At 37.6% G+C, this 14,980-nt stretch overlaps 1 protein-coding gene across 8 annotated transcripts in view; it reads left to right on the forward strand.

Annotated features, from left to right (window-relative positions):
- The window catches only part of Ahi1 (Abelson helper integration site 1), a 128,703-nt gene that overhangs the window by 74,762 nt on the left and 38,961 nt on the right, over nucleotides 1-14,980 (forward strand). For all 8 annotated transcript variants that reach the window (XR_013108290.1, XR_013108292.1, XR_013108291.1 and 5 more), the window contains one exon: nucleotides 9,667-9,722. Coding sequence is in view for 5 of the 8 variants with exons in the window: in XM_076928087.1 (XP_076784202.1) it covers nucleotides 9,667-9,722 (56 nt within the window). In the remaining 3 variants the exon portion in view is untranslated. The remainder of the gene's footprint in view (nucleotides 1-9,666; nucleotides 9,723-14,980) is intronic.

Consider the following 14,980-nt stretch of genomic DNA (forward strand, 5'->3'; position numbering starts at 1 on the left):
GACAGAGACAGACAGAGACAGAGAGAGAGAGAGAGAGAGAGAGGGAGAGAGAGAGAGAGAGAGAGAGAGAACATGCATGCATTTTGGCCTTGCCAGTGTAATATGTGTGGCATGTTTTATTAAACACACACCTAACTGCCCTAGACTGATATGTATAGCATGTGATAGCATGTAGTAGCATAAGCAAACTTGAGCCTCTTCTTACAGATATGGAGGAGATTTAGCAAGTGTTGGAAATTGCTGCCCCTAATGTTTTGTTTTCTCCAGAGAAAATAGTTCAATGTGTAATTAGCTATTAGTAAGCATAATTAAATTATTTGGGCAGTAGTTTAAAATAGTTAAATATCTACTGACTTTATATATTCATAAGGTAGCGGTACATGCCTGTTGTGTGTGTGTGTGTGTGTGTGTGTGTGTGTGTGTGTGTGTGTGTGTGTGTGGTGTGTCTGTGTGTGTGTCTGTGTGGTGTGTGTGTTTGTGTATGTGTTTGTGTTTGAGACAGTCTTGATTCATTATAATAAACTGTCCTCAGACTCAGCAATCTTTCTTCCTCAGCCTTCTGAATGCTAGGATTATGTATGTAGGTATTAAGTCTATGACCTCACCTCTGGTATGAATTTAATTTTTATTAGTGTTTGAGAAGAAATAGAACAGATCAGTTAAGAGTGGCGTAGACTAGGAAAGCTTCCAGGGCTATGAGGAAACACACACCCGAGTCACAAATCTCATAAACTCCTCTCAGTCTTACTCTCAGTGTCTCCAAAATCAGGTTTTGAAGTAATTTATTTGAATATGAATAATTTATCCCCAAATGGTGTTTATTCTATTTTTATTTTGTGTGTGTGAATGTTTTGTCTGAATGTACATGTCTGCTGCACATATGTGTGTACCTCATGCCTTTATAGGGGTTGAGTTCCTTGGAGCTAGAGTTACAAACAGTTGTGAGCCATGATGTGGGTGCTGAGAATCAAACCCAGGTCCCCTGGAGCAGCCAGGGTTCTCGACCACCAAGCCAACTCTCCATCCCTCAAATATAGGGTTTACTAATTACAAAAGGAAAATACTGGTGAGGGGATTGACTGGGTAAAAATTACTACTTTTCAATAAGGATAACTTTTTTTCAATTTATTTTGTATGTTATGTGTCTGAATGTTTTGCCTGCATGTGTATATGTCTGTGCACCATGTGTGTGCATTGCCCATGGAGACCAGAAGAGGGCATCAGATTCCATGGAACTCAAGTTACAGACAATTGAGTGTCCTGGTAGTTCTAGAAATTAAACCTGCATTAACTGAAAAAGCAGTCAGGGATCATAACCACTGAACCACATCTCCAACCTCAAATATTACTTTTTAGCAAGTCAATCAATATGTAAATATGAATATGTATTATGACATCTACTCATTCATGCATATTCGATGTTTGTCATTATAGGCATGTAGTTGATAAATCCAATGTTGAGAAAAAACTAAAATGAGCTTGTGGGTATCCACTTTCCTTTCTGAAAACTTCACCATACATCTGATAAAACTAAGGACTTTACTATGTAAATGTACTTTATATAGTACCATTATCATATATGAAAAGTAATAAAGGTAATAGAAAAACTATCTAATGAAGGCTCACATTTAGATATCCCTAATTATACCAAAAATGCCTCAAGCAATCTTTGTATCTCCAGCATCCAGTCAAGATTTATATTTTCATTGATGGTTATATTATTCTTATCAATTGTATTAGCATCAGTTTCAGTTAACCTAGAAAGAAAAACTTTCTGGGCTAATTGTCTTATAAAATGTCAGTGTTTTAAATCTATCTATTTCATTGTGGTTTCATTCAGGCAAAACTTGTGGCCATACTATGAGTGATAATCACTTCTGCACATCTTATCAAGTGTCATGTGTTGTCAGGGTGTCCCACTACTGCTGCTGGTAAGTTTAGTCTTGGATGAAGGAGGTGGACAGCAGATCTCTCTGTTATGAAAATAAAGTGCTCCTGTTTCCTTTACTGCATTCTATAGGGTGTCTCTTCCCAACAGGCTTGCTGAGTAGTGTCAGCAGCCATTGGTAACTTTCCTCAACTTTCCTAGTGAGAGAGAACACAAAATGCCACTACTTTTCCAAAGTAGCCATTCCCTCCCACTTTAGGGCTGAGCACAGTTTGAGTCCATGACCACCGTGGTGGGAACATGGCAGCAGGCAGACATGGCACGGCACTGGAGCTCACATCTTGAGACACAACTACAAGGCAGAGAGACAGGCATTGGGAACGACATGGACTTTTGGAAGCTCAAAGCCCACCCCCCAAGACACACCTCCTCCAACAAGGCCATATCTCCTAATACTTCCCAAACAGTTCCGTCAACTAGAAACCAAGTATTCAAGCAAGTGAGTCTGTGGGGGCATTCTCATTTGTCAGCACAGCCACCAACTGCAGACATAAGCTGCTCTAAGAGATGCTGGCCTATGAGAAGAATGGTAAGTCATCAGAAGCTAGTGTAGTATTGTGTCCATTTAGCGCTGTAATAGTAGTAGATTCTCTCCTAGGGCCTATGATCTGTCTTAGTCGGATAGTTGTGGCAAGTATGGGTATATTCTTGTAAAGAGAAACTTAAATCCCATCAGGGAGTGGTCAGTTGTCCCCAGGACGTTTGCGCCACTGCTGCGGTGGACATGCCTTGCCAGGAGAGACCTGTAGCCCAGACTTCACAGCTGGACGTCACTGATGCTTACAGGTCTCTTCTGGCAGCTCCTTATCATCTTCTAACACTGTGAAAACTTGTTGGTAAGAAGGGAGCTTCCAGGTCAGTAAGTACCAGCTTTATTTTGCATGTTATGTGGCACAAATATGTGGTGTCTTCAGCAATTGTGTCTTACCATAGATTCTAGAGGGTAACCAGGAGCAGTAACAACCACCTATAATACCTGGGGTCTAGAGGACCTTGCTGGGAAGCAACTCCAAAAGAAGTGACTGAGTAACTGGTTCCAGCACTGGGCTTCCTGTGTGTTACACTGGGGTAGCTGGTAGGGTCGTGCTGAACTAGCTTCTCTCTCTCTCTCTTTCTCTCTCTCTCTCTCTCTCTCTCTCTCTCTCCTCCCCCCCCCCCGTGTGTATGTGTGCATACATGTGTGCTCATGTAAGCGTGTACAGCAGTGGGTTTACATATGTTTATGTGAAGTCTTTGGTGTTAGAAGCCCTTTCCCACCCTCCCTCCTCTACCTTACACCACATTCCCAAGCTCCTGCCCAACTCTCCTGTTCCATTGCCTTCCTTTGGTCCTTCATAACAGCGTATTCTCTCTCCTTTTCCTTGAAAGCCCCTCCCTCATGCCCCTTAGTAATTTTCTGACCTCTATGGATATTCCAAATGACACACATATCTAAAGTGTCAAAGCTAACGTCCATAGTTAAAATGGGTCACAGCTCTCAGAATGAATGTTTAAAGGTTCATCAATTTACTTGAAATGTTTAAGAAAAAAACAGTGTTGTTTTTCTTAATAGTTGAGAGGTATTCCATTGTGTAAATGTACCATATGTTTAGGCTGTCTCAATGTTCTGGCTGTGAGTAAAGCAGCAGTAGACATGGATGAGCAAGTGTGTCTCACGGGAGATGGACTGCAGTAGGTATGTTCTCAGGAAAGATATGACTGGATCATATGGTAGACTTATGAGAAACTTCCACATGGTTTCTATCATGAATAGATCAGTGTTACACTCTCACCAGCAGCAAATGAGTGTCTCTTCCCACACCCAAACCACCATTTGTTCATTCTTTCTTCTCCTCCTTCTCTTCTTCTTACTCCTCCTCCTCTTCCTCTTCCTCTTCCTCTTCCTTTTCCTCCTCCTCCTTTGCCATTCTGACTTTGATGAGATGAAATCTCAAAGATGTTTTAATTTGCAATTCTCTGATGCCTAAGGGCGTTGAACACTTTTGTTTCTCAGTGGTTTGTATTTCATTTTTTGAAAACTCTGTTTAGTTCTGTGCTACATTTTTCATTGGGTTTTCTTCTCTTTTTTTTTTTCCAGTTCATTTTATGTTTTAAATACTAACCCTCTGTGTTGCTGGTAAAGATTTTTACCAGTTCTGTAACTGCCTCTCTATTTGAGTCCTTGGCCACATAGAAATTTGTTTCATGAGGTCCTGCTTATTAGTTGTTGGCTGTAATTCCTGATCTGTCATAGTTCTGTTCCGAAAACTCCTGTGCCAGTGAGTTCAAGCATAGCTCCTACTTTCCCTCTCTCAGGGTCAGGATGTTGGGTCTTTTGTAGGTTACTATGGAAGGTTTTTTTGTTTTTGTTTTTGTTTTTGTTTTTGTTTTTGTTTTTTGTGGCGGGGGGGTTGGTTTTTTTGTTTGTTTGTTTGTTTTTTGTTTTTTCAGTTTGGGAAGAGCACTATATTGGAATGTTGCTAAGGATTGCACTGAATCTGTAGGTTCTGGAAGGATAGCCATTTTCACAGTATTAATCCATGAGCATGGACAGACTTCCCATCTTCTGATATCTTCTGTTTCTTTCTTTTCTGTCTTAAAAGTTCCACTCTACCAATCTTTCACTTCTTTGGTTAGACTTTGTTCACACTTTTGTTGTTGCTGCTGCAGACTGTTACTCCTGTTGCTGAGGCAGTTGTGAATGGTGTTGCTCCCTGGATTTCTTCCCTGCTATATTTGTCTTTGTATATATGAAGACTACTGACTTTTGTGTGCTAATTTTGCTTTTTCATGCATGGCCAGATGTGTTACCAGTTGTAGCTATTTTCTGGTGCCATCTTTAGGATCATGTCCATATAAAATGGGATCATCTGCCATAAAGACACTTGCAGCACCTTTCCCTCCATGTGTCCAGCTGCTCCAGCTTGGGGACCGTGTCAGGCAGGAGCGGAGAGAATGTGCCCGTCCTTATGTCCTGTAGCATGTGCCCGTCCTTATGTCCTGTAGCATGTGCCCGTCCTTATGTCCTGTAGCATGTGCCCGTCCTTATGTCCTGTAGCATGGAACGCTTGCCCTCTGCATGGTTTTTTGCTTGTGATGTTCAAGGTTCACTCTCTCCTGCCCCACAATTTTTAAAAATAGTTTTGATGCTACAAATGGATAATGGAATTCAGGAACTACATTCTAGGACTCAGCACACTGGCTGCTGTTGATGAAAAATTACTCCCAGGCCCTTTCACTCCAGAATCATAGCTAGGGAGTAAAGTTTTTAAAAGTGAGTTTATAGTGAAACTGCCACTTCAAGTTTAAATTACATTCACATTTGTCTGCTTTGGCTTTTTATAACATGAACTTGTCATCAAAACAAAGGTTACAAATATTTTCTCTATTTTTCCATTTAACTTTGAAATAAAAAAAAAAGCCTTGTTTAGAAGAGGTTTCCCCATAAATAAATAAAATAATTAAAAAAAAAAAAAAAAAAAAAGATAGCTGGCCTAATGCAAAGGACAAAAAAAGAAGGAGGAGGAGGAGAAAAAGAGATTTCCCCATACCTGAGTATGCCCACAGTACAGTTTACCTGTGTTCATCTAAATTGGAAACTCTCATTTTTAGTAATTATCTGATGCATTAGAATATATAATATTTATATAGATTGTGACATATAGAACATATTGGTATAGATTGTGACATAAAATTTATTGATATAGATTATAACATGGAATATATTGGTATAGATTGTGATGTATAGAATATATTATATTGGTGTAGATAGAATGAAATATAGAATATATTTTATTGGTGTAGATTGTGAGGTATAGATATTTTTTTCCAAAATGTCCATCCAGTTGTCTGATACCACAAACCAAAAATAATCTCTTCATTCTCATTTGCTAATAAGCACTTGGATCTTTTTTTAAATATTTTAAGCATTTCTGTTGGTCTATATAATCACCTCAAGTCAGTAATGTGCTGTTTCGGTTGAAGAGGCTTCTTCCCTCATCCTTAAATATCCTTTTTGGGTTTTGTTTTATTTCTGTTTGGTTAATTTTTCAGAAAATACAACTAATTTTTAGATAATGTAATTTTAAACTACATAGCTCTAAATCAGTGCTAAAACTAACATAATAGAAGCTCAAAGAGCATGATATAAAATTCAGTATATAGCTAATATCTCTTAAATATTCAGACAAATTAGATGGTGATAGAGAATACACTGTTTACATGAGAGATGTCAAAGAGGAACCATGACAATGTAAGAAATGAAAAAATGAAAGAAAGAAAGAAAGAAAGAAAGAAAGAAAGAAAGAAAGAAAGAAAGAAAGAAGCAATGGTCCACAATTATCTTAGGAAATGTTAAGGCGACCCTTGCTCTGTGACCAGTGTAGCACTCTACTGTCAGCTCTGCCCAGAATAATATGTGAATTTAATAAGATTTCAGTTAAAATGGAGGTCCAAAATTCATGTGGATCCTGAAAGAGTTAGAAGAAAGAAAGAAAAACCAGAAGAAATAAACACAGCTAAACATCAGTCCATCCCTGACAAGGCTGGTGGTGGAGTTCAGGGGTCAGCACTCACCTAGCATTGTGTAATGTTGGTATGCATACACTCTTCATACTGTGCTGTACATTACAGAAGCACTTTCAGGTGTATCCATACAACCTTTTATTAAACTTCACAGATACTACCTACCTTCTAAAATTCTATTCTAAGGAATATAGTAGTCTTTAGTTTATTTTTCATAGGCAGTTGTCTTAGTTAGGGTTTCTATTGTTGTGAAGAGACACCGTGACCAAGACAACTCTTAAAAAGGAAAACAATTAATTGGGTCTGGCTTACAGTTGAGAGGTTTAGTCCATTATTATCATAGTGGGAAGCATGGCCGCGTGTAGGCAGACATGGTGCTGCAGTGATGACTGGGAGTCCTACATCTGGATCAGCAGGCAGCTGAAAGCAGAAAAGATAACACTGGGCCTGGCTTGAGCTTCTGAAACCTCAGAGCCTACTCCCAGTGACACACTTCCTCCAACTAGACCACACCTTCTAATAATGTCATCCCCTGTGAATCTGTGGGAGCCATTTTCATTCAAACCAACACAGCAAGTAACCAAACCATAATTCATTTATTCTCAACCTACTGTGCCTCCCATGTTGTCTGGTGGAAATCTGTTAGCAGAATTTCTTTCTCTCAGGAAAGGTCAATGATGTTTTTAGGCCTTCAACTGATTATGTGAGGCCCACTTACACAGTGGGAGTAATTTACCTTACTCTGATTCTTCTAACTTAAATGTTAATACTGTCCAATAAAGAGCCTACAAAGAAACATCTAGAATAGTGTTTGACTAAATATCTGGATACCATGGCTTAGCCAAATTGACATGTAAGGTCATATATAGCACGATAAACCACGTGTGTGTTTTCAGTTGTTGTATGCTGAGAAATGTAAAGCCAGACTGAAATGTGGACTTTTAAAGTAAGAGCTACTTAGAAGAGGAGGCTGATTCAGATTTCCTCTATGACCGTTTCTTTGTATATGTTTTTAACTTCAGCCTTCAGGAAACATGTACTATTGTCCTTTCAAACTGTTATTTCTGTATGCAATTGCAATTTAAAGCTAAGCTAATTTATATAATCCATTTCTAAAATTTCTCTTTTGGGGGGCTAAGAAGTGGGTGCTCACTGATTAGAGAACTTGCCATGCAAGCCCCCAAGGACTCTAGTTCAGATCTCCAGTACCCAAGCTTATGCTGGATGGGCATGACATCCTGCCAGTGGTCTTAGAACGTAGCGCTAGCTAGATTAGTCATTGGTAGTCTGTAAACTCTGGCTTTAAGAGGAAGACCCTACTGTATATAAGGGAGCAGGCAACGAAGGAAAATACAGAATGTCAACATCTGGCCTTACACACACATACACATACACACACACACACACACACCTATGCATGCACACACATGCACATATGCATGCACACACATGCACATATGCATGCACTTGCAAGAAAATTTTCTGCTCTTGAAATTGAAAACTGAAATCTAGAAGGTTTATTTTTTTCTCTTCCTGTAATTGTACAAATTCTAATGACGTAAATGAGGGGAAAGTTTGTTTTTATCATTTTAAATTACATTTTATTTCTGGGCCATGCCAAACTCTTCTCATTGATTGCCGCCATGAAAGTTAGCAGAGGTGGAGGACAATAGAAATTGCACAAATCGACAAGAACCAAAAGTGTTTAAATATTTTGTAATTTTTTATTTGTCTTTTTTTTCCACTCAGAAGTAAGATTAATCTGTGAATGAATGTCATTTTTTCAAAGTTAAAGACTTTATATGTAAGGAAAAAACCTGCTTCATTTACTCTACATTTTTTTTTTAGTATAGAACCTTTCTGTTTTATTATACTAGTTTATCTTTTATCTCACTCCGAAAGAGCCACTCAATAAGTGTTAGCCTTGGTTGGACCAAAGCTATATAGTGATTCATATGCTATTGCAAACAATACATGCTGAGAATGTGGGAGGTTTTGCTTTCATATTGCTTGAAGGCTTGTTTTGTACCTTGGATTTACTGGATGGTTGGGGCTGCATCAAATTTTTTTTTTTTTAATTTTACCTGTAGAGGGCTAATGCAGACATACTCAGCATCCTCAGTGCTGAGATTAGTGGCATGTATCACCATACCAAGCTCTTAGCATCCTCAGTGCTGAGGTTAGTGGCATGTATCACCATACCAAGCTCTTAAAAAAAAAATTTAGAGGAAGCAAAACTGTATTATTAAATATTATGATGTTTTATTTTAAAGATAGTATTTGAAAGTGATATAAAGCTATAGTTTTTCTTAATCTCATTTCATTCATTTACTTTAAGGAGAGTTAAATAAATACTTACATAGTAATAATGTACATAGCCTTTTGCTTAAACTGGGAATTTTGCTAATTGCTTCTAGTAGACTTTATAGTCCTTATCTCCAAGGCCTGTGTGACAGCCATTATCGTTATTTGAACCAAACCATTCTAGTTAACAGTTACAGCATTCCAGCCCACACGTTAGTTTGTAATGTACAGACATTAGAAAGTAAATGAGACCAGAACCTGTGTTCACTCTAAGTCTAAGCTGGGCTTTGAGCTAGTGTCTTACAGATCAGATACAGATGGTATGTACTTTACAGGCTACTTACCACAAAGAAATGCAACAGAGAGCACTAGGAACATGTGATAAAAGGATGTATCTCAAGATTAGTCCTCGTTGTTACCTACCATTGTAAAGGGAAGAATCAGAACCTACTTTCTGTCATTGGATGGTGACTGGATAAGTGATGGAATGATCACAGTAGGAGATATCGGAGAGAAGTTCAAATGGATTTGTTTATTCTTTTGAGAGACTACGGGAGCATGGTTCTTTCAAAGCTTCTGTGGTGTTGCTTTATAAATCCAGTGACCTTCAGTCAAAATTACCTCTGCTGGAAGAATGGTGGACCTTCCGTGCTGAGAGAAGGCTCCAAATACATCTGCAACCATCTCTAGACGCCACTCAAATGGGAAAGCTGGCCTAGCGAACCTTAAATTGGCCATCTTAGCTGAACTCATCAGCTGCCCCTGACCAAAGAATTTGTGACAGTTTGGTAGGCCCCTGCCATCTGAAGACCGCTTCTTTCTTACAAACTCTACAAGGCATGTCATATTGACATAATGTTTTAAAAATAAAATGGACATAATAACCAAGTGTGTTTCTTTCCCTTCCACAGCATTTATCAGCATAGAAAGAGAGCCTTTTGTGCAACAAGTTGATCCACCACCAATGGTAAGTAAGGCAGTCTCTCTCTGTCTCTCTCTCTCTCTCTCTCTCTCTCTCCCCCTTCTCTCTCTTTCTTTCTCTCTCTTTCTCTCTCTCTCTCTCTTTCTCTCTCTCTTTCTCAATTGTTAAAACTAGTAAGAAACTACAGCATAGATCTGGCTAATGACATAAAATGCCATATTGAAAACTCTTTTAACTTCTCTTTTCCAAAGTTTTAGCCCTACAAGAAAATCAACTTCATGTCTTCCAATTAAAGAAAACCTAATTTTTGCCAAAACATAGGAAAATAAGACACAATCTCTTACAGCCACACATTCATTTTTTAACCTAAAATAATTTATACTTTTAATAATGCAAGTATATAATATAATATTTGCACTTAAAATGAATTATTTTCTGGGATGGTGTTATTTAGAATGGATATTTTATAATAGTAAAAGACTTCCTTAATCCATCATTTCTCTTAAAGGTTATTTTTGCTATATTATTATGGAAGTGAATTTTTACCTTTTATTCCTTTTCTATTAGTAGTAGACAATAAAAGGCATTTAATTATAATATGTATTACAGTAACATACATGAAATGGTATTTCCTTTTAGTCTCTTAATGTGCTTATATGAAATAGCCTAAGTAACTAAATTCTGGTTGGGATTTTCATAAGATGATATAATCTATGCTATATCTGTTTTCCCATCAATGTAGTCTTCTCCTCCCTCAAGAGTTCCAAGCTCTTCACATGACTCACTATTTTCTATTGTGAGAAACAATTTTAAATGAAATAGACAGTATTGAAATGTATGTTGATATTTTCTTAATAGTTGCCTCCTAGAAAATTAACATCAGTTTTTTTATTTGATTAGTTTAATGTATTTTATGAGTCATGGTATGGTATGTATGACATGGTAGTCACCAAAATAATCATCAAAAGTATTCAACTGTAAGACTGTTCCATCTTCCCTTCATATATGTGCCGAGACTGTAACCACAACATTGTGTACATTTTATTCATTTGTAAAATTAGAAGCTTAATTTAGGAAGTTTGTTATTTTAATGTATTTGAGTAAAGTACTCAGTCCTTGGATTGCTTACATACTGTTATTCTAATCTTAATCATAAACAGAATGGAGATGATACTTAAGTGTGCACGTCTAAACTATCCCTCGGTTGACTCTGTTTAGTCCCATTTTTGTTTGGGAGTATAATCTTTCACTTTTAAAGATGTGATAGAAAGTGATCACTTCTGCCTCCTAGCAGTTAGCCTAACATTCTTTTGTATAACTAACCTGTTATTGTCCATCATAGATTCTGTTCCATTTGTACCTAGTATCCTTGGTCTGACCTGATGATTGACACTGTAACTTTCTTCTTGTTGACTGTTCTGATGAGCAGTATTTACTTGAACACTGTCCTGAAAATCAACAAGGCACAAGTTGGTTACTTTAGTAGATTATATGAAAATAATTAGATTATGCCCTTTAAAGACTAGTCTCCCACCTGCTGCGAGCCTGTGGCAAGTTAAGGATAAATCTCAGATCTTTCAGAAGTCTTTGTCTGAACTCTTGAGAGGCAGGTGTAAAAGTTAGTTAATAATTAAGTCAGAAAAGGTGTGAGTCCTTTATTTGGTTTAAATGAAGGGCTTATTTGCAAATCAAAAAGAAACACCCACTAGTATAAGTAAATGTTCCTCGGGAACATAGTATAAAACAACCTGCTTTTTAACATGCTATCATATGCATACCATATCGTTTCATATTTTGTGTCAATTATTATCTTTGCAGAAGACATTAAAACATAGTAATCTGTGCCAAATATGTACATGCCTCTTAGTGATTGGAGCTTTATTTTTAATCTCTTCAATAAAATGATAAGGCACAATGCAAATAATATTTGTTGACCTATTCTGATTAGTGACTTGAATTTTTGCAAAGTTCTGCTTTTCAAATCTGTAACAATTACTAATATGCATTGCTCTTAATTTGTTCAGTCGTCCTACTACTGAGAGAGAACACATTGTCTTTTAACATATGGATTTGGAGTAGTTTATAAAATTACAGCTTATATTTTCTAAGAAGTTTATTTTCACACATCTGCCACATGCTCAGACAGAACAGTCTGTCTCCTTAGGCTTCTACCTGTTGTAAAATACTTTTACATTTGTCAAAGTAGCCCTTTCATCAGAAGGAGTTAAAGCATCCTACCTCGACTTGACATCTAAATGTTAGCTCAGTCGTTGTTCTTCCATTTGTTCTTTAGGTTAACATTGAATTTTTATTGGCTTAACTGATAGATTTTTGTCATAACTTATTAGCAATAAACCATAATGTTTTAGACTTATTTTGTTACTTTTGAAATATTTGAGATGACCATGGTGTTGCTTGGCCTCAACACTAAATTTGTTCATAAATCTACTAATTGAATCACACAAAGTAAATTTTATTGTGTGTCTTTGGGATTTTATGATCTGTCTTATTCTGTAACATTTTGAGCAATTATCGCTATATAATTATCATTCTTTAGCCCTTTATGTCGACAAAATTCCTACATATTGTATTATTGCACTTCGTGTAATAACCCTTACTTGTATACTTATATAAAAATACAACTGTTTCACAGGCAATGTATTATTTCTAGATAAAAGTATAGATTTAAGTGAAATGTCTTGATTCAAAGGGCACACGTTATCTTCTTCAGTGAACAGCATTTTCCAGGAATTCATAGTATGTAAACTGAGGTGAACGTGCCCCACAAAACTCATAAACTGGGACCTGAGGCTGGTCTCTTCCTGTCGGTAATTGCAGGGTGGAGAGGGGACATGGAAGCTCTAAGCCTTTATAACTTGTTGTAAAAGATCCTATTTTCATTTATCAGTGAAGTAGCAATTCAAAGAAGCTCTGCTGAAATTTCCATTGAAAATCAAATACACATGCTAAGTAGGATCTCCTTTAAAACCATGAATGGCTTTCATGAAGGCCTTTTTCATTGAGTATCCTCACTCTTCTCTGTGCACTGTGACTGTAAAGCCTGTGTGAATTTTCCCATTGTCACTTGGCTGACATTTATGGTTTTCAAAGAGTTCTCTCTTCTTTGTGCTTTAGTAAGTGTTTTTAGTCTATCAAACTGACTCTGAAGTTTTTCTGTCTCTGAAGCACTGTAAAGTAACGGTGGCATAAACCCAATTCTAAAGTATCAGCAGATACACAGTGTACATGGGAAAATAGCATGGCAAATGCTATTCAAATACCAAAAATCAACCAACCAAACCTGCAATAAACGTCTTCATCAACTAGGAACAACCAAACAAACATGCATGTCTTCATCAACTACCATCATCAAGGAACATGCCTTTGACTGTTTCTTATACTCATAAGAAAGGTGACCTGTATACAGCTAAGTCAGTATAAGATGACCCGTCAGGCTCAGAGCAATCACAGAAGGAACCCCATGGCACCATGGCACCACGGCAGTCCACACAGGTCGAGTTAGTTCAGAACAGGCCTGAATGCTGTGAGAATTCCAGGACTGAGTCATTTGGAAACTCTGCTTAGAGTTAATATGTGCTAAACCGGGTCTTACAAGAGGGAGAGAGAGAATTTAGTAAGTGGTAGGATGTTCTAGAGCAAGGTAAGAGAGCAGAGATTACAGGAGGAAGCACACACAGTCTGGCTGAAGGAGAGTAGGTGAAGTGGGAAGTGAGGAAAGGTTGCTTTGGAAGTGAGTCTAAAGGTCATCGGGTGTTAGGTTAAGAAATCATAATAAAATACTGAATTGAGAATAAGTGATTGAGAGACTGCTGCTCTGAGAGAATTCCACTTAAGTAGCTTTGAAGTCAAAGCAGATGGCTGGGGTTGGGAAGGGCTTGAGTGTAGAGCAACTTGAGTTCACAGCGGAGGTGATTAGAAGCCTGAAGGAACCGTGCAAGAGAGACAGGACTACAGAGTTGTCATTGACCCTTGCTGAATTTCATCGACCTGCTTTTTTACCTACTGAGTTTTATGTTTTGTTTTTTGCACTTGATATTAGCTTGAAAGTCAGCTTTGTGCAGTCTCTGTGGGATTGGCACATTTTATAGCATGGCTTTATGAATTCTCTGCTCAAAGCATTAGAAAGGCATGAAACAGACGGTGGCTACTGCTTTGGTCTCGGGCAACTTAGGGTTTTTCAGTCTTTTGTTTGAGATTGTTATTGAATGGTATTTGCAGTTTTATTTTGTTTTTAACAAAGTTATAACTGCATATGTTTTAAAACAGTATTTAGTGGTTAGTTAAAATTTATCTTTTGTAAAAAGCAATTAAATTTATTCTTTTAAAAAGAAGTATCGAAATACTCTACAACAGAAATCAGACAAGAGTAGATCCTGTTGTTAAAATGAAGAAAATGTTCTTTAGAAAAGAAACCAATTGCCTGACAACTGTGGCACACACCTTTAAACCCAGCACTTCAGAAGCAGAGGCAGGAGGATCTCTGTGAGGTGGAGGCCTACATATCCAGTTCCAGGACAGCCAGGGCTACACAGAGAAAGCCAGTCTTGAAGAAAAGAAAGAAAAGAAAAGAAAAGAAAAGAAAAGAAAAGAAAAGAAAAGAAAAGAAAAGAAAAGAAAAGAAAAGGGGAGGGGAGGGGAGGGGAGGGGAAAAAGGGAAAAGGGGGAAAAGGGGAAAAGGGAAAAAGGGGAAAAGGGAAAAAGGGAAAAAAAGGGAAAAGGGAAAAAAGGGAAAAGGGAAAAAAGGGAAAAAAAAGGGAAAAAGGGAAAGGAAAAGGAAAGGAAAACAATTAACATGAAATATTTATTTTAGGATAAGTGTAATCAGAGGGTATAAAACTAGAGACAGAGGACCCAGCTTTAGTGATAGAACCTAGCATTTGTAAGACCTTGGGTTTGTTCCCAGCCTTGGAAAGTAAATAAATAAGGACTATCAGGTTAGTACTGTGTTGTCTGCTACGACTGATGTTCAGACCGTAGGTTTTCTTTTTCTTTCTCCTTTTGACAAACATGAGCTGACCAGGTTTCGACGTTCTGGATGCTGTTTACTCTGCCGTCCTCGGCCTGTAGCAGAGATGGCAGTGATGCTTAGAAATCATGATAAACTCCTTTTAAAACAAGGCTTATTCTGTGATTGTATTGGACATCAGAAAGCTTTCTGGCCGCCTTGTCTCTAACTGCTGATACCTCTGTACACCGGAGTCAGGCTTCCCTAGGGATACTTCGGGGATTTAGAGCATATTTTACCAAACATGTAAATAAAGCATGACTATTTTCAAATATGT

Source organism: Arvicanthis niloticus, chromosome 30, assembly GCF_011762505.2.
Source record: "Arvicanthis niloticus isolate mArvNil1 chromosome 30, mArvNil1.pat.X, whole genome shotgun sequence".
NCBI lineage: Eukaryota > Metazoa > Chordata > Mammalia > Rodentia > Muridae > Arvicanthis > Arvicanthis niloticus.